This window comes from Saimiri boliviensis, chromosome 2 (genome assembly GCF_048565385.1).
Source record: "Saimiri boliviensis isolate mSaiBol1 chromosome 2, mSaiBol1.pri, whole genome shotgun sequence".
Classification (NCBI taxonomy): Eukaryota; Metazoa; Chordata; class Mammalia; order Primates; family Cebidae; genus Saimiri; species Saimiri boliviensis.
In genome coordinates this window covers 64103746-64123900 of record NC_133450.1, presented here as the reverse complement: position 1 = coordinate 64123900, position 20155 = coordinate 64103746, and the positions used below count along the sequence as shown (strand labels likewise).

The window sequence follows — 20155 nt, the reverse complement described above, 5'->3', positions numbered from 1 at the left end:
CTAGCATTCTGAGATGTCAACATGCAGTACTTCTTCTTGTTCTCCTGTTTTCAATATGGCACCCACATCCTCAAATGTGTTTGATGTCTACCAGGCCAGAGACCCTCTGTTTTACCCTCTCCCAAGAAGAAACTTCCAACTTCTCCCTGAAAGGGGAAAGGGCAGCTGGCAGACTGTAGAGTACTGGAGAAATTATCTAAACACTTCTTATCTGACTGTTCAAACAATCCTACTTTTGACCCCACTTTTACCTCCACTTCAAAATCTACTTAGTGCTGTGAAGTTCTGAGCACTAAGGGGATCTAGAGTACAAATCACATTGCTTTTAATCTTTTCCAAAAGCTAGTTTAGGATTCCAGCTTTCCTACATGTGCTAATTTAGTTATTGCTTATTCATTTACTTTCCTGCTGTCTAAATTTTGTTCCTACTGTCAATTCTCCATTTCTCTCCATCCTTATGGGTTTATGCCACTTCAGAAATCACTTTAGTGTGTATTTCAGGAGTAAGAATGTGTGTTCAAAACCAATAAACAGAAATCCTAAATGTGTCATAAATTTAAACAATTGATGGAGAGTGCCATGGTTTGAGTGTGTCCCCTCCAAAACTCAGGTGTTGAAACTTAATGGCCAATGTGAAAGTGTTAAGAGGTAATGACTTTATAAGGTCATTAGGCCATGAGGGCTTCGCCATCAGAATGGGATTCTTAATCCTTGACCCTTATAAAAGAGGCTTCATGCAGCATTCTGTTCCCTTGCCTTTCTGCCTTTTGCCTGGGAAGACACAGCACTCTTCCCCTCTGGAGGATGCAATAACATAGGGCCATCTTGGAAGCAGAGAGCAGCCCTCACCAGACACCAAACCTGTGGGAGACTTGACTTAGAGCTACCCAGTCTCCAGAATTATGAGAAATAAATTTCTGATCTGTATGAATTATTCAGTCTCATGTATTTTGTTAAAGCAGCACGAACAGACTAAGACAGAGAGGATAATTAAAAAGAGATCCAGGCCAGGTGCGGTGGCTCATGCCTATAATCTGAGCACTTTGGGAGGCCGAGGTGGGTGGATCACAAGGCCAAGAGATCAAGACCATTCTGGCCAACATGGTGAAACCCCATCTCTACTAAAAAATATAAAAATTAGCTGGGTGTGGTGGCGTGTGCCTGTAGTCCCAGCTACTTGGGAGGCTGAGGCAGGAGAATTGCTTGACCCCGAGGCAGAGGTTGCAGTGAACAGAGATTGCACTACTGCACTCCAGCCAGACAGAGCAAGACTCTGTCTCAAAAAAAAAAAAAAAAAAAAAAGAGAGAGAGAGTTCCATTTGATTGTCATGCTGAGAACATTCTCTTTGATGGCCTAGGTCATGACATTAGACCTCTAGGAAGGAGGAAATATATTTCCTCCATTGGACCTCTAGGACCTCCATTGGTTCTCCACTGGACTCCCAGGAAGGAGGAAGATCAAATCCAGGCAAAATCGTGTACTAGGATTATATTTCCTTGTCTAGAGGAGGAAATGAACAGTATTTAAACAGTCATTGTGGCAAACATAATCCAAGGTGACCCACAATGATTCATGTCCTTGTGTAATTCCCACCCCTTGAGTGTGAATGGGACCTGTGCCTTGCTTCTAATCAATAGGCTATGGTAAAGATGATGAGATATCATTCAATTAGGTCATATTACATGACAGAGGTGTGGGATGTCACTCCTGTAATTATGTGTCATTAAACAAGAAGTCTTATCAGACTGCAGGGAGCCTCCTGCTGCTTTTGAAGATGCAAACAGCCATGTTGTGAGCTGCCTGTGAATAGGGCAGGGAATTGCAGCCATCCTCTAGGAGCTAAGGGTGGCCTCCAGTTAGTTAAAATCTAGGACTCAATTATACAGACTCCAGGAAGTAAATTCTGCTAACAATTTGAGCTTATAAACAAATTCTTCCCTAGTTGAGCTTTCAGATAAAAAATCAGCCCAGCCAATACCTTGGCTACAGCCTTGTGAGACTCTGAACAGAGAGCTAGCTAAACTTGTGTCTGGACCTACGAAACTGAGATAACAAATCTGCAGTTTTAAATCACTAAGTGTGTAGCAGCTTACTATGCACTAATAGAGGGTGTAGATCATAACTTTTTTGGAACTGCAAGTTGAGATGGCTGGCTGGTCACTTTGGCTGTTCATACATCTTTCAATCAACAGACAAAGAAAGAGGTTACTATACTGGCTAGAGTGATTGATTCTCACTACCAAGGGGTAAACTGGGTTGGTACTACACAATGGGGTAGACAGAAGTATGTATGGAATACAGGAGAATCCCCCAGGGAATTGTTTAGTCTTATGATTAAAGTCAATGGAAAACTACAACAACCCAATTCAGGCAGGCCTGCTAATAACCCAGAAGTTTCAAGAATGAAGGTATAGGCCATTCCATTATACAAAAAAACCTGTAACTAGCTGAGGTGCTTGCTGAGGACAAAGGAAATATGGAATGGGTAGTAGAAGAAGGTAGTCATAAATATCAGCAATGACTACATGACCAGAGGATGGCAATAGTTATGAGTATTTTCATGATTATAGTTGTGTATATAGTAACCAAATATTTTTGTGGTTTTCCCTCTCCTATTACCTTATGATCTAGCATGTGATAGTAATGATTAATTTTATATCTCAGTATTTATGTTATAAAATATCAAAGAAGACTCAACATCACCAAGGATTTTGTATCCTCCTCTTTGGAAAGAGCCTGTTACAGTTGTGCATAGATAGTTGTATCATGTTAGGAAGAATTGTGACTTTGTTATTATCTTTATTTGGACATTATGAAATAAGCAGATGTATATGAGTGCCAAGTTGACAAAGGGTGAACTGTGATGGCTTTGTGATGTGCCAACTTGGCTAGGCTAAACTACATTCCCCAGAATTTTCCTCCTAATATGTTTCTAGTTAGGCTGGACTACAGGGGATATTTTCTTGCAAACCGGAGGATAAAAAGGGAGGGAGCAGCTATTTTGCATAAATCACATACTATCTCCCAGTTATTACTCAAACAGTTATCTAGGTCTGCTGTGAAGGGATTTTTGCAGGTGCAATCACCTTCATCAGTTGTCTTTAAATTAATAAAAAAGTAAAGGATCAGATTGTAGATGGGCCTAGCTTAATCAATTGGAAGGCTTTTAAAAGAGGGCCTAGTTCAGAGACATCAAGCTTCAGCTTGTGCCCATGGGTTCCAGCCCATGTGTGATCTTCCCTTTCTGATTGCCTGCCCTACCTACAGACTTCAGGCTTGCTTAGTTAGTCCTCACAATTGTATAAGTTCATTCTTCATAATAAACAAATAAACTGGAGTGTATGTACACATATGTAAATATGTACATATACTTTTATATATTGATATTATATACTATATGCATTTATATAACATACTATATGTAATAAATAGCATTTACATTATTATGACTGTGACACTGTTCAACTAGAGAAGCAGTACTATAGATATACGTGATCTCTTACTGGTTCTGCTTCTCTGGTTGAATTCTTGAACAGCCATAATAATGTAAATGTCAATTATCTGTATTCAATAGTTAAACTAAACTTAGTAACAAAGGCTATGTTGGCAAGTCAAGAAATAGAGGAATCAGCATATTTTTAATCATTAGGACACAAAAACTGGTAGAAGAGGATAGCTCTGCAAAGTGAGACTAAGGCAAGAGCTGACTGGAACTCCAAACTATTGCTTGCGCCATTAGTTTTTCTGTCCTACTTTGTTCCTATGCAAATATCTCCAAATAAAAGAAAACAGCTTTAAAAAGATAGACATTCTCCTCCCCACTGGACAATGTAGATTAGTAAAGAGGAATTGGGATTCTACAGTTAGATTTCTTGGATTCTTATTCCTGTGGTCTTTATTAATGATGTCACATTGAAAAGGTTACTTAACCTCTTTAACAGCCCGTTTCCTTATCTGGAGGGGTAATACGGCTATTTACCTCACACTGTGTATGAGTGTGTGTGTGTGTATGTGTGTGTGTGTGTGTGTGTGTGTACACACATATATATACTTTTACTTTACTTAAATGTTAGCTTACTGTACACCCTATTATTTTCTTTATTTTGAGCCTAACAATACATGTTGGAGAGTGTTCCTTATAGCTGCCCCATTTTTTTAGTAGCTGCCTATTATTCCATTGTGTGGATGTTCTATAGCCATCTATTGATAAGACATTTCATTTTCAATCTTTTGCTATGACAAAAAATATTCTCCTCTCTATGTCATTTCATGTGTGTACTATAGGTATATAATAGACTCCTAGGAATAAAATTGCTGTGTTAAGAAAAATGTGCTTTTAAAATGTTGATAATATCAAATTGTCCTCCACTGCTGCTGTGGAGTCAGTATGCAAGAGTGTGTTTCTCCATACCCTCACCAAGTGCTATTAGGTCCCAAAAATATTATATCATCATTAACTTTACATTTCTCACATTGTATACCTCCTTTCTTCTGAACTGTTTGCTCATGGGTTTTGTCCATTTTTTGTGGGTTGTTAATCTTTTCCTTATTGATTTGTAAATGTTTTTATATGTTATGAAAATTAGCCCCCTTTCTGTAAGTTGAACTACAAAAAAAAAAAATCCTCCATCTGTCCTTTGTCTTTTGACTTTTTAAACAGTGATGTGATATTTTTTCTTGTAGTTAAATAAATGGATTTACTCTTTTATGTTCTGGTAATTTATGGTTTTATTTTCTTGATGTGGTATTTTCAATTCATCTGGAAATCATTTTGGTATGATCTGTGAAGTAGAGATCCAACTTTTTTTTTTTCAGATGTCTACTCAGTTGTCCCAACACCATTTACTGAATAACTTAGTTTTTCTTCACTGCCTTAAAATAAAACCTTCATTTAATTGCTACCTATATTTGGATCTATTTTTGAATTTTCTAGTCTATTTCTTTGAATTGTTGACCTACTCATGTGCCAATATCTCATTACCTTCATTATTGTAGAACAAGTTTTTGTTTTTTTGCATCAGCTTATCCAGTTCTGAACAAAAACAAAAATAAAAATAGTCTTTTGGGGTCAGTTAGGTTTACTTAAGGAGAATTCATATTATGATGGCACTGCATTTTCCTACCCAAATGTGGCAATGCCTTTGCATTTCTTTAAGTTTTCTTTTTTTGTTTTCTCCATGGTGTTTTATAAGTTTCTTCACACAGATTCTGTTTGTTTAGTTTTGAGACATTCATACGTTCCACGCTGTATATTCTTTTCATCTTTTTTAGAGCTATATAATGAGATCATTTCCTCTATCACTTCTTTTAACTGTTGTTCTTTCTCTATTTGAGGTTTCTGTTTCTGTGCTTTTTGTTTCAGTGACCTTACTGAATAATTCTACTAGTTGGTCTTTCAGTTGATTCCTGGGGTCTGCAAATATTGGTATGATTTCTTTTTTTTATTATTTAAGTCTGCATTTTAGTTTTTAAATTTTTTTGTTTTTTAAATTGACAAAATTGTTTATGTCTATGGTTCACAACATGATTGTTTTGGTACACACATACATTGTGGAATGACTAAATCAAGCTAAGATAGGCATTACCTCACATACTTATGTTTTTGTGGTAAGAACACTTAAAATCCACTCTCTTAGCAATTTTCAAGTATACACAATTCTATATTGTTATTAACTATGGTCACCATGATATACAACAGATCTCTTGAACTTATTCCTACTGTCTGTCTAACTGAAACTTTGTGTCAATTGACTAACAAATTGCCAATCCTTTAAGCCTCAGCCTGTGGTAACCACCATTCTCTACCTCTATAAGTTCTACTAATTTAGATTCCACATGTAAGTGAGATCATGCAATATTTGTTTTCTGTGCCTGGTTTATTTCACATACTGTAATGTCCTCCTGGCTCATCCATATGGTCACAAATGATAATATTTCCTTCTTTTTAAAATAGCTGAAACTGGACCCCTTCCTTATACATTATATAAAAATTAACTCAAGATGGATTAGAGACTTAAATGTAAAACCCAAAACCATAAAAACCCTAGAAAAAAATCTAGGCAATATCATTCAGTACATAGGCAAGGAAGGGCAAAGATTTTGTGAGGAAATCGCCAAAAGCAATTGCAACAAAAGCCAAAATTGACAAATGGAGTCTAACTAAAGAGTTTCTGCACAGCTAAAGAAACTATCATCAGAGCAAACGGGCAACCTACAGAATGGGAGAAAATTTTTGCTATCTACCCATCTGACAAAGGTCTAATATTCAGAATTTATAAGAAACTTAAACAAATTTACAAGGAAAAAAACCCCATCAAAAAGTGGGCAAAGGATATGAACAGACATTTTTTTTTCAAAAGAAGATATTTATATATCCAACAAACCTATGAAAAAAAGCTCAACATCACTGATCATTAGAGAAATGCAAATCAAACCCACAATGAGATATTGTCTCAGGCCAGTCAGAATGGCAATTATTAAAAAGTCAAGAAACAACAGATACTGGCAAGGCTGTGGAGAAATAGGAGCACTTTTACACTGTTGGTGGGAATGTAAATTAGTTCAACCATTGTGGAGGACAGCATGGTGATTCCTCAAGAATCTAGAACCAGCAATGCCCTTTGACCCAGTAATCCCATTACTGAGCATATACCCAAAGGAATATAAATCATTCTGTTATAAAGATACATGCATGCATATGTTCACTGCAGCACTATTTGCAATAGCAAAGACATGGAATCAACCCAAATGCCCATCAATGAGACTGGATTTTAAAAATGTGGTACATATACACCATGAAATACTGTGCAGCCATAAAAAGGAACAAGATCATGTCCTTTGCAGGAACATGGATGGAGCTGGAAGCCATTATCCTCAGCAAACACAGGAACAGAAAAGCAGACACTGCATGTTCACACTTATAAGTGGGAGCTGAACAATGAGAACATGTGGACATAGGGAGGGGAACAACATACACTGGGGCCGGTTGGGGCTGGGGAAAGGGAGATATCAGGATAAATAGTTAATGCATGATGGGCTTAATACCTAGGTGATGAGTTGATAGATGCAGCAAACAACCATGGCAGGCATTTACCTATGTAACAAATCTGCACGTCTTCTACATGTATTCTGGAACTTAAAATTAAATTAAATTAAAAAAAAATTTTTTTAATTACATTGGTAAGATATTAACATTTGTATAAGAAAGAGGAGAAAAGAACTCTATGTCATTGCTTAATTTTAAATTTTTTAAATAATCACTTCAAAAATATTTATTAAATATGTGTACATCTCATTAGTTTTGGAATAAAACACCGACACAACCTTACATTCATAGAATTTATATTCTAGTAAGGGAAAGAGACAAAAATTAGTAAAAATTTGAGTAAATTTGCCGGGCTCGGTGGCTCAAGCCTGTAATCCCAGCACTTTGAGAGGCCGAGGCGGGTGGATCATGAGGTCAAGAGATCGAGACCATCCTGCTCAACATGGTGAAACCCCGTCTCTACTAAAAACACAAAAAATTAGCTGGGCATGGTGGCACGTGCCTGTAATCCGAGCTACTCAGGAGGCTGAGGCAGGAGAATTGCCTGAACCCAGGAGGTGGAGGTTGCGGTGAGCCGAGATCGCGCCATTGCACTCCAGCCTGGGTAACAAGAGCGAAACTCCATCTCAAAAAAAAAAAATTGAGTAAATTAATAGGCGATCATGAATAGTATTGTGCAATGACCAAGAATAATGATGTAAGAGGTTTGTGCTACTGAGGGGATGCATTTGAGCATTGAAAGGTATGCATGATTGATGTAATACCTCTTTGAGATGACACCTAAACTAAAAGATGAGAAGGAGACTTTCCGGTGAAGAGTTATGTACTTAAGGGGTGGCACTAGAGGGAGTGGTTGTGGAAGGCAGAGGGAACAGCACATGAACTCCTAATGACTCTTCCTCATCATATGATTCAGTATTTCAAGGTAGGATAAGGATATGTGTAATGAGAATACACAGGGAAGTATAAAGATGATCTTATTGGGATAGGGAAGGCTTCCTAGAATTCTTTTTTTGAGATGGAGTCTTGCTCTATCACACCAGGCTGGAAGCAATGGCACTATCTCAGCTCACTGCTACCTCTGCCTCCCGGGTTCAAATGATTCTCTTGTCTCAGCCTCCCGAGTAGCTGGGATTACAGACAAGAACCATCATGCACAACTAATTTTGTAATTTTAGTAGAGATGGGGTTTCTCCATGTTGGTCAGGCTGGTCTCGAACTCCTGACCTCAGGTGATCCGCCCACCTTGGTCTCCCAAAGCACTGGAATTACAGGTGTGAGCCACCACGCCCAGCCGCTTCCTAGAATTCTTAAATCTTCTGCTTTCATTTCTATGAAAATCTTTAAAAACAGAAACATTGTCTGCATCATTTGAATGATTCCATATAACTAAGAACTACCATATAATTCTGTTGCCCAAGTACGTGTTCATGATTTTTGTGTTTAACTTTATTGTTCCAAGCCTGAATAGGAAGAACAGTTTGCAGTATTCCTTCTCTTCCCACATTATCTGAATGTCCTTTTTTTCTCACATCATCTGAATGTCCTTTTCTGGTTTCTCCTCATTTCTTTAACCTATTTCTTTTAGAGAACCTCAAGACTGAGTCCTTGGTACTCCCATCTAGACTCATTTCCTAAGCAAGACTGTCCAAGCTCTTAGCTTGGAATATCATGTGTATGCAAATGACTCTAAAATTTACATTTCCAGACCAAATATGGACTCTGGACTAACTCCTATATATCCAATTGCCCTCTTGAATCTCTGGATGTCTCACATTTAATGTTTAATGTGATCAAAATGTAAGTTTGCATCAGGTCCTCCTACCACAATAAACTTTCTCCTTCTCCACAATTCCTTCATCTCATCACCTATCCAGTAGCAAAAGTAAAAAAAATAAAACTTGGGAGTCATTCTTGATCCTTTGTGTTTCCAAAATTGATCTCACCTCTCTTCATTTCTTTCCACTTACAATGCCACCACCCTAATCAAAGCAATCAGCAACTATGTTAGTCCATTCTTGCATCACCATAAACAAATACTTGAGGATGGGTAACTTATAAAGAAAAGAGGTTTAATTGGCTTGCCATTTTGCAGACTGTACAAGCATGGTACTGGCATCTGCTTAGTTTCTGATGAGGCCTCAGGGCACTTTTACTCCTAGCAGAAGATGACACAGAAGCAGACACGTCACATGGTGAGAGGGAGCGAGAGAGAGGTGGGAGGTGCCATACTTTTAAAAGACCAGCTCTCACGTGAACTACCAGAGCAAGAAATCACAAATCACCAACGGGATGGTGCTAGGCCACTCATAAGGGATCTACTCCAATCATCCAAACACCTCCCACCAGGCCCCACCTCCAACAGGGGAATTACATTTCAACAAGAGACTTGGAGAGGACAAACATCCAAGCCATATCACCATCTAGCAAATAAACTATTTCACTGTTTTCTTGATTTCTCTGCTCCCATTCTAAACACTCTCCATATAGGAATGACAATTATCTTTTAAAAACCTAAATCAGAACTAGAATTTTGAAGTTTGCTTTAATGGCTTGCCATTGCAGTTAGGATAAAATTAGAATTCCTTATCACGGCCAGTGAGGCCATTTATCATGATCTGGCTCCATACTGCATTTTGAACTTCTCCAGCTTCATCTCATGCGGCTTTCATTCTCCTTTCCCTCCATGTCTATGCTCCAGCCACCCAAACTAGGCTTTCAATTCCTTAAACATAACAAGTTCTCTACCTGAGGGATTTCCCATATTCTCCCTCTGCCTAGAAGACTCTTGTTCTAGATCTTCACATGATTTATTTTCTCAGTGCTCAGGTCTCAGCTCAAATGTCACTTTCTCAAACAGGCTTTTTTGATCATTTGAATAATCTGAAGTAAATGGCACATCTTTTAAATCTGCTCTTTTTTCTTTACAGCACTTAAGTAGGTTTAAAGGCAAACTCCACATTACACAGCATGGGTTAAAGGTATACTTTATTAGGGAAAGAGAAAACTTACAAGTAAAAGGCCATGGTTAGTGAGAGAACAAAAGATATGGGTATCTCATTCTCCTCCTACAAGAACCTATACCATGGGAATTTGCTTCTAGTTGGAGAGACAATGGCCTCTCTGCTATTCTCCCTGTTTATACAGCCTTAACATTAGAGGAATACCCTTGGTGCCAGGCAGTCTGACTGTGACAGCCAAGGAGGCTGCTTACTGGAGTTGTTTAAGAATGCCAGCTTCCCTGCAAAGTTGAAATCATCTCTACTGATAAGACAAAGCCATCAGTCTCATAAGAATTGAGCACAGCCCCTCCCGTGAAGTAGAAGAGAACCCCCCTGTTCTCACTGTCCAGGAAACCTAGAGTGAGAACTCATGGCTATTTTCAGACAATCCTGCTCCTTGAACTGTAACTAATTTTTTGTCTTTCTTCCTTACTCGACTGGAAGTTCCATTAATAGAGCAACCACATCTCTTTTGTCCCCTATTGTATTCCTGTTACTTAGTGAAGTGCTAGGCACATATTAGGTATTCAGTAAACAGTCTTTGAATGAATGAATGGTAGATTGGGGGCAAGGGGTATAATAAAAATAGGTTCAATGGTAGAAAAACACAGCTAAAACACAGTAATTTTCTGTCATTAGAGTAAAACAAAAATCAGCAACTCTAGTTTGGCAGGAATGGTTCCAACTTAAGAAATTCTTTCTTGATTCAGGTTTCGGATCAAATCAATTCCACAGAGCTTAAAATTAGCCTCAGTGGAGAGGTATTTATGGTGTATTACGGCAACAGTAGGATGAGTCAGATACTGCTCTAGTGGCACTGACTATAAAATGTGGCACATTGGTTGAGTCAGTCCATCAAAAGCCCTTAAAAGAAAACCATGCCTTCATATCAAACATGCTCACATGGCTGAAAAGGAGAAATTTAATAAGTCAATATACAGGTAGCAGATGATATCCGCACTCCACCCAGAGTACTAGAATTCATTAACCTTGCATGCACATGGCTCCTAGTGTGCTTTCACGCCCACAGCCAACACCAGGGTCGATCAGGGGTTTTCTCTTAAGCTGCCAAAGACCATTTTGCTTGAATACCTAAAGTTGCTGGAAATTTACATCTCCCCAGGGACAACACTTATTCCAGTGGTCCTGAATAAGAATGTGATTCTGATCTCCAGGAGTCAAAGTGTCTAGAGATACTTTTGGTTGTCATAACTGGGCCGGGAAAGGTGGCTGGGAGGTTACTGGCATCTAGTACATAGAAGTCCAAGATTGCAGCCAGACAGCCTACAATGTGTAGGACAGAAGACTCCCACAACAAAAAACAAAGAATTACCCTCAAAATGTCAAGGCTAAGAAACTCCACCTCAAACAATGACTGATGGGCAGGGAAGTACACACACACTAGTTTTTTTCTCCTGTACCTGATCTGAATAGTTCTGAGATGTGATCTACACTGTCTCCAGGGCTCTCCTGCAGGACTGGGCTAAAATTACTTGCTTGGAAGTTTACCTGACATTGTACCAGTACTTGGTTTCTTTCTCCTCCCTGGCCACTTCCCTTCTCCTTTACCAATTTTTCCTGGGAACACTTCCTAATAAACTGCTTTTACACAAATTCCCATTTCAGGATTTCTTCTGCGAGAAACTACTCCAAACAATATGCAGAAGTGGATATTAAGGAGAACTACAGATTTTATGTGCATATAATGGAGTAGATTATTCAATGGTTGGCTATACTGTAACAGAACTCATAGCTGGACAAGCCCATAAATAGAATATCAGAGTATCTTAAATCAAGAAAGCATGGTGTGTTACAAAAAAAACCTAAATCCAAGTTCCAGTCTCACTTCTTAAGTGAGATCTCAAGTAAACCATAGCCATATGGAATATGAGAAAATAAAAACTGGATAATTCTCTATGGTTCTCAAATGGGGCAATTTTGCCCCCTAGGGAACATGTGACAATGTTTGGTGACATTTTTGTCAATCATAACTGGGGGCAAGGTGCTACTGGCATCTACTGAGTAGAGCCCAGGGATGCTGCAAACATCTATCTCATAATGCACAGGTAAGCCCCCACTGCTCCCCACCAGCAAAGGATTATCCAGCCCAGAATGTCAATAGTGCTGAGACTGGGAACTGCTTTAGGGAAAATTAAATTAGATATTAATCTAAGAAATTGTTAATTGATGCTTAAAATTATTAAAGATAGGTAATGTATTATTGAAGGAGACTACAACATAGTCTCTATATCCTTAAAAACAGCATAGACTATACATGCTTTTCTGTATGAGACTGGTAGGGGCTTATTCTAAACAGATCTTGAAATGTTATGTGGGAGAACTAATCAATTATACAAGTAGCTAGAGACAGAGGAGAGAGCAGAAGAGAAACATTAGCAGGGGTGCCATAATGCGGAAGACTCGACTCTCACCCATGTACTGGGATTGAAATACATTATGAGCATATCTCCAGATCCATCTATCTCCCCTGCAATCACTGAAGACAACCTCCCTCACGTGAATATTAACTTCTGTATACAACTTTGGGGACACATTGTTCTCCACTAACATCTTCCTGGAGGGAAAAAGATAGTTTCTCCAAATTATATCCAGGTAAAGAAAAGAGAAAACTATTTTAGAGCTGGCTTATCTGAGTTAATAAAAACACTTAAATGTATAACATATTTGCTTATGAATCCGGGTTTATTCATGTGGCAGGTGGTAAGATGATGCCATACTTAACTCTGACTTCACAGTCCTGTTGGTCAAAACCTCTCACACCCTTTTTAAACAAAGCTGGCAGTAAAATCCAACATATTGCGTAACTAACCAACATTACATATTGCTCAGAAAACTCTACACTCCCAACAGGAAATTCCAGGAATGAAAGGATTTCTGTTTCATTATCAGAAAGGTACCTTGTTCCAGTAACCACAATAGGTAGGGTAAATTAAAAGATTTATTCCTAGATTGTTAATTTCTCTAAAAGTCACTTAAGAACAAACTTAAAACTTTTGAGGTTAGGTCTGACACAGTGAATTCTCTTACATCTGTGGTAATACTTTTAAACATGCATCAGAAACTCTTCAAAGGTGCTTAAAACTTTGAAAGACTAACTGCTGTCACTTGAAAGTTAGGGTAACAGCTGAGACAGAGCCCAGGGTTTTCATTTGGGCAACTTGCCTGCCAAGGATAGACCCAGCAGAGGCCTGTTTCCTGCACTTAACTCAAGTCTTACTCATCAGGAGTCAGACAAGCACATTTTCCTCTCTGTGGTCTTTGGTAGACTCACTCATTAGAGGAGGACCTAGGTATCATACAGCACAACTTCCAACATAAGGTGCTTTGACAACCTGCTGTCAACTGCCAAATCAATGTGTGTTTAACTGAAATGCAGAGTTTTAACTTTTTAGACCCAAGGTCTCAAAGCTGAGTATTTGCTCTTGATGATACAATTGTCAGTGTTACAGTCAGTAGCACAGCATACATTTTAAGTTGATTTGTAGTGTTCAAAGTTACTAAATGCAAAATTTTAAAAACTAAATAACAATTTTTTGTTGTTCCTATTATGTTTTAAATCTTGGGGGACATTGTATGTCATCAAAGAAGTAAAATGAACATTAATTGAGATTCTACTCCAAATTATCCAATATGTTTAAGTAAAATGCATTTAATTATTGGAGTGGTTGGGGTGGTGGGCAATTGAAGGTACTGATTTAAATGAAGCCTATTTTACTGCCATTTGTGGTATTTAAAAAATAATAAACTTAAAAATGAGGTTTACTTTTATTCTTTACAAATTTGACATGTCAATCTTAAGACAACAAAAGTTTACACATCCTCATTTAAAGATATATATTCTTTCTAGCCATATTAAAATAATCTCATTTCATTACTCAAAAAGAACACATAGGAAAGAGAATGAATATAATTCAAGTAGATGGATTTCTAATCAGTTAAAAAATGGTTAAGCAGGCCAGGCGCAGTGGCTCATACCTATAAATCTCAGCACTTTGGAAGGCCGAGACAGGTGGATCACAAGGTCAGGAGTTTGAGACCAGCCTGGCCAACATGGTGAAACCCCATCTCTACTAAAAATACAAAAATTAGCTGGGCATGGTGGCAAGTGCCTGTAATCCCAGCTACTTGGGAGACTTAAGTAGGAGAATGGCTTGAACCCAGAAGGCAGAGGTTGTGGTGAGCCAAGATCACGCCACTGCACTCCAACCTGGGCAACAGGAATAAAACCTTGTCTCAAAAAAAAAAAAAAAGAGGTTAAGCAAATGATGTTCAAAATATACTTATTAAAGGAACAACACCTAGAAGTAGGCAGTGAGGCAATGTTTGCTTTAAGAATTTTAGCAATAACTAGGGCAAAAGCAAAATCATTATCAAATTTTGCATTACACAAAAGCAATGGCCTATTACCTTGTTAACATTTGATATTTCTATCTTTTTCTCTCATTGAAATGGGCAATGACTTGTATTATACAGATGTTATACATTCTAAAATGATTTAAACCAAAAGATTACCTTTAATACATTACTTCTAGATATAATAGGTACTTGATGTCTGCTGAGTCAAAGACTACTAAACTAGACATCAGGAAACATGAATCCTTGATCCTACTCAAAAAACACCATATTTACATCCTCAGGAAAAAAAAAAAGTCCCACACTAATGAACGTAAATTTAAAAGTAAGAAGCAGCAACTGGGCTGAGCACAGTGGCTCATGCCTGTAATCCCAGCACTTTGGGATGCCAAAGTGGGAAGACTGCTTGAAGCCAAGAGTTAAAGACTAGCCTGGCCAACATGATGAAACCCTGTCTCTACTAAAAATATAAAAAAATTAGCCTCGTGGCACACAGTTGTAATCCCAGCTACTCAGGAGGGTGAGGCACAAGAGTCATTTGAACTTGGGAGGCAGAGATTGCAGTGAGCCAAAATTGTGCTACTGAACTCCAACCTGGGCTACAGGCTGGAGACTCTGTCTTAAAAAGAGAAAAAAAGAAAAAAAAAAAAGAAAGAAAGAAAGAAAAAGGAAAAAAGGCAACAACTGTTACTCCAGATGTGAAGAAATCAGCATTACAGCATTATAATACTGGAAGTATGTAAAAACAAAGTGCTATGATATTCCCAAAGGAACACAGTCATTCTATAGCAATGGATCTTAAACAAAAAGAAATCTTTGAAATCCTGATAGAGAATTCACAGTCCTGACTTTAAAGAAGCTCAATGAGATACAAGAGAAATCTGAAATTCTGGATATGAATGAGAAATTTACCCAAGAGACAGATACCTTTAAAAAAACAACAGAACTTCTGGAAATGAAAAATTCATTAAAGGAATTACAAAATACAATTGAAATCTTCAACAACAGACTAGCCCAAATAGAAGAAAGAATCTCAGAATGTAATGACTGGTCTTTTTTCCTCACTGAATTAACCCAGTAAGAAGAAAAATTTTTTTTAAAAAAGTGTTTAAAAGAATGAGGAAAGCTTTCAAGAAGTATGGGACTACATAAAACAAGTACACTGACAAATCACAGACATACCCAAGGGAGAAGAAAAAGCAAAAAGTTTAGAAACACCATTTGAGAAAATAATTGAGGAAAACTTCTCTAGTCTAGCAAGAGATTTAGACATCCAAGGCCAGGCAGGAGACAACAACAACAAAAACACAAACAACTCCATTTAATAGTGGGTAAAGGACGTGAAAAAACATTTTTTCAAAACAAGACCTGCAAATGGCCAGCAAGCATATGAAAAAATGGTTAACATAATTAATCATCAGAGAAATGCACATTAAAACCACCATGAGATATCATCTCACACCAGTTTAAATGGCTACTATTAAAAAGTTTAAAAAAAAAATAGATGATGATAATGTGGACAAAAGGGAATGATTAGATACTATTGGTGGGAATGTAAATTAGTATAACCTCTATGAAAAACCATATGGAGATTTCTCAAATAAGTAAAAACAGAACTACTATTCAATCCAGTAATTTCACTACTGTTTAATTTACCCAAAGGAAGTCATATTAAAAAGTCACATAAAAATATACTTGCACTCATATGTTTATGGCAGCACTATTCACAATAGCAAAGACATAGGCTCAAACTAAGTGGTGTCCATCGGCAGATGATTTGATAAAGGAAATATGGTAAATATATATATACTACATCTATATACATATATATAATTATATATATTAATGTGCTGAAAATGTGTCAATATATACACATTAATATATTCATATTCATAATATATTTAAAGACACATTTATATATTTATATACATAATAATATATATAAAAAGACACAAGGGAATTGTTGTAATAAAATACCTGTTTCTTTCTTTCCCTTTTTTAAAAAAAAATTTTATTGGTAGAGATGGAGCCTCACTATGTGGCCCAGGCTCATCTCAAACTTCTGGCCTCAAGTGATCTTCCTGCCTCAGTCCTCTAAAGTGTTGAGATTACAGGTATGAACCACCATATCTGTCAAAATACCTGTTCTGTCTTTATATGCTCCTCACATTCTCTAGCAAGTTTTCCATTTTTATTACAGGGTCACTGGAAAGTGTCACAAGTGCACTTTTGATACTATCTGGCATCACTGTATTTATCCAAAAGTGACAATTTATATTTGCATATGTAAATACTTGAGTAGCTTTACCTCTAAGAACTTGTAACATTCTCTAGCAAATACTGCTGTAATGTGTTAAATTGATGGCAGCCATTCTGCCACTCTGGTTAAAAATGCAAATAATAAGTTATTTTTAGATGACTTGTTAGCACCACCACCCCCTACAAAAGGGTGAAAGACATCACTGAATAAAAGAATGTTACATTTTAGATAACATTGTGAACATTATGAATCTTATAATAAAGAAACCCTACTTCTGAAACTTGCAAAAAATATTGTGACATTACAGAGAATATCAGCGAATCTTTAAAATATAACACTATTATAAGATTATATTTCTTTCAAACAGCACTACACCACACTTGACATGAAAAATCTACTTCTTACCATTTTCTTCCCAAGGCAAAAAAAATGATAAACCATTGTCACTTTTGGATAAATACAGTGATGCCAGATACAACAGTATCAAAAGTACACTTACAACACTTTCCAGTGACCCAGCAATATAAATGGAAAACTTGCTAGAGAATGTGAGGAGCATATAAAGACAGAAATAGGTATCTTGACAGACATAATCCCTATAATCCCACTACTTTAACAGGCTGAGGTAAGAGGATTACTTGAGGCCAGGAGTTTGAGACCAGCCTGGGCCACATAACAAGGCTCCATCTCTACCAAAAAAAAACAAAAAAAAAAGAAGAAAAAAGAAAGAAGAAAATAAAAAAGAAAGAAACAGTTATTTTATAACAATTTCCTCACGTCTTTAGAAAACACATCACTGGTTAAAATCTCTCAGTTCCAGGCATCCAAATTCCAAACTGATATAGTCTTGGGAAACAGATTCACGTATGATGATGACCTGAAATAGTCTTTGACAAACCAGAGAGGTATTCTATGCTAATAATTTTCTCTTACTTTCCTTGTGGTATGGCCTACCAACCTACAATAAAACTACAATAAAAACCCTGTTTAGCTTCCTTATCCTTTGAATGACAATGCCATATTTGCCATGCCAACTAATGGAACCCCCATACCCCAAAAACAGTTTCTCAAAAGTGAAGAAATATGTTAACAAAGGAATAATCAAGTATACCAAATACTTCAAATGCTATTGATAGATGAAATTTTGCAAACCTACAGATTTCAGACAGACATTTATTACCAAAGAGTAGAGAGAACTCCTAAAACTGCACTTTGGATGACTCGGGTATGATGTCTGGGAGACATCATAAAACAGGATTTTAACTTAGCAAGCTGAAATCTCATCAATTAAATGATAACTTGTCTGGCCAAAGATTCTGTAAACAGGTGGGAATGTTTAGAAAGAAATACAGCAAAAGGGATGGTCAAAGAAACAGAATAAACAGTATGAATACCGTGCTCTCCAAGAGAAAGACACTAAATCTGGGCATCTGACAGTAAGGATCTTCAGCAGATTGCTGCTTGAGGTGAGACATTACACTGGCCGCATCGTGGCCTGGATAATACCTCTATCTATAATCCACTTCCCTTTGCTTTGATTACATGCTCCCCAAACAATTACCTGGCTTCTAAAATTCAACTTCATGCATGCCCTGACACAACACAGAGGTGCCATAAAGGCAGACATAAATATTTAAATCATTGTAAGGGACTATCTTCCATTTATAAATTAGAAAACTGGTATTACAGTTTGCTCATCAGACTTTGGACCAAAGTTTTATTAGCTGAACGAATTCTCCCAATTTATTAGCATCCTGATGAAATTGAAATCCAAGCCTTGTAAAACTGTGGGCCTAGACCAGGCGTTCTCAAACTTTTTACACAGGTGGACAGTTCACTGTCCCTCAAACCACTGCAGGGCCGCCACATACTGTGCTCCTCTCACTGACCATGGTGCCCCTTCCTGAAGTGTGGCAGGGGGCTGGATAAATGGCCTGAGGGGGCCGCCTGGCCTAGATGCAAGGAATATGAAGCCATCCTGAGTTGTTTTGGTCTCCCCAAGTTATTCTCACCTCCCTTCTCAAACAACAACCAATTTATCTACTTGTCTTATACCAACCAATGACAATCACATAGGGTCCTGAAAAGATTTCTTATTTCTGCTTTACAAATTAGTATTTTAAGTGGTTAAACCAAAAATTTCCAAAAGTGGCCCAAAGACCAAAAGATTAGTATCTTCCAACATCTTGATTTAAAAAAATAAGTATATTTAGTTCATTTTCCTCACTCCTGGGGCATAGAAATTATCTAGGCAGTAAGATTAATAAGGAAAAGTGATTAAGAATTTCAAAAGAACAAATGACATTTTCCTGTGTGAACGGCCTGAAGACAAAACTACACAGACTAGGTATGTGTATGTATTTCATTATGTTCTACCTACTTCAATAATTGGGGGCTTTTTTCAAGATTCACATGCTAGGTGCAAATTACTGCTAGTGTGACTCACTATTAGTGATGGAAATGTGTCATACAGATATGCTGGGGAAGAAAAAAGGTCAAGAACTATTTTCTTTCATATATCCAGGTAAACCATAAAGGGAATTTTTTTTTTAACCTTATCAGCTTTCAAGAAGGAAGTAGGGATAAAAACTCCTTGAGAATTCATCATTTATTATCACAGAGCAGAGACACACTGCTAGACACAATGAGCAGATCTGGCTCTGTACCATATTGAACCTAAGCCAAAGAACCCACAGCATTATCCCAAACATTTTACTGTTTTGTTTTGTCTACAACTTAGTTTCTTCCGGACTAGGAAAGGAAAAACTTCCGTATTTGTCAAGCTTAGTTTTTTTTCTGGACTGGGAAACGAAACAAACTTGACTGTTATCAAATCCATGACAATGTTTCCATCACTCTTCCCACCCTGTTGACCATTTATTTCCCTCACTTTCAGGAAAACAGATGTCATTTTTCTAATTCTGCAAGATAATGGCATGTGTATTGTATGTTGAGGTATACACACATACACACACATCATCATAAGCCAAATCCTACCACTTACAGTTATTTTCTTGACCCTCGATGTGACCATTCCCCTGTAAAAGCCCATATCTTTAGGTAACCTGAAGAGTAGATGCCATAATCTCCTTGGTTTACTTTTCATCCTTCCTTTCGCCTTGACTGCAGCCTGTGAAAAAAATAAAATAAAATCAAAATGTCTTTAAAGAAAGAAAGAATAAAATATTTTAAGAAAAAAACTTCAATGTGCCAGAGAAGAAACTGTATTTAGATAATGAACAACCTAGTTTTAACATTTTGAGAAAATGCTTCTGATCCCTTTTACTTTTTCTTCTTTTCTCCTCCAGCCTTAAAAGACAGAAAAGGGGCCTGGCGCAGTGGCTCACACCTGTAATCCCAGCACTTTGGGAGGCCAAGGCGGATGGATCACAAGGTCAACAGATTGAGACCATCCTGGCCAACATGGTGAAACCCCGTCTCTACTAAAAATACAAAAATTAGCCAGGCGTTTG

General features: G+C 37.4%; 1 protein-coding gene across 1 annotated transcript in view; it reads right to left on the bottom strand.

Annotated features, from left to right (window-relative positions):
- CATSPERB (cation channel sperm associated auxiliary subunit beta) overlaps positions 1-20155 on the bottom strand; it is a 185524-nt gene that overhangs the window by 154424 nt on the left and 10945 nt on the right. Inside the window, 1 exon segment of the mRNA XM_074393468.1 lies at positions 19687-19812. Coding sequence (XP_074249569.1) covers positions 19687-19788 — 102 coding nt within the window. The 5' untranslated portion in view covers positions 19789-19812.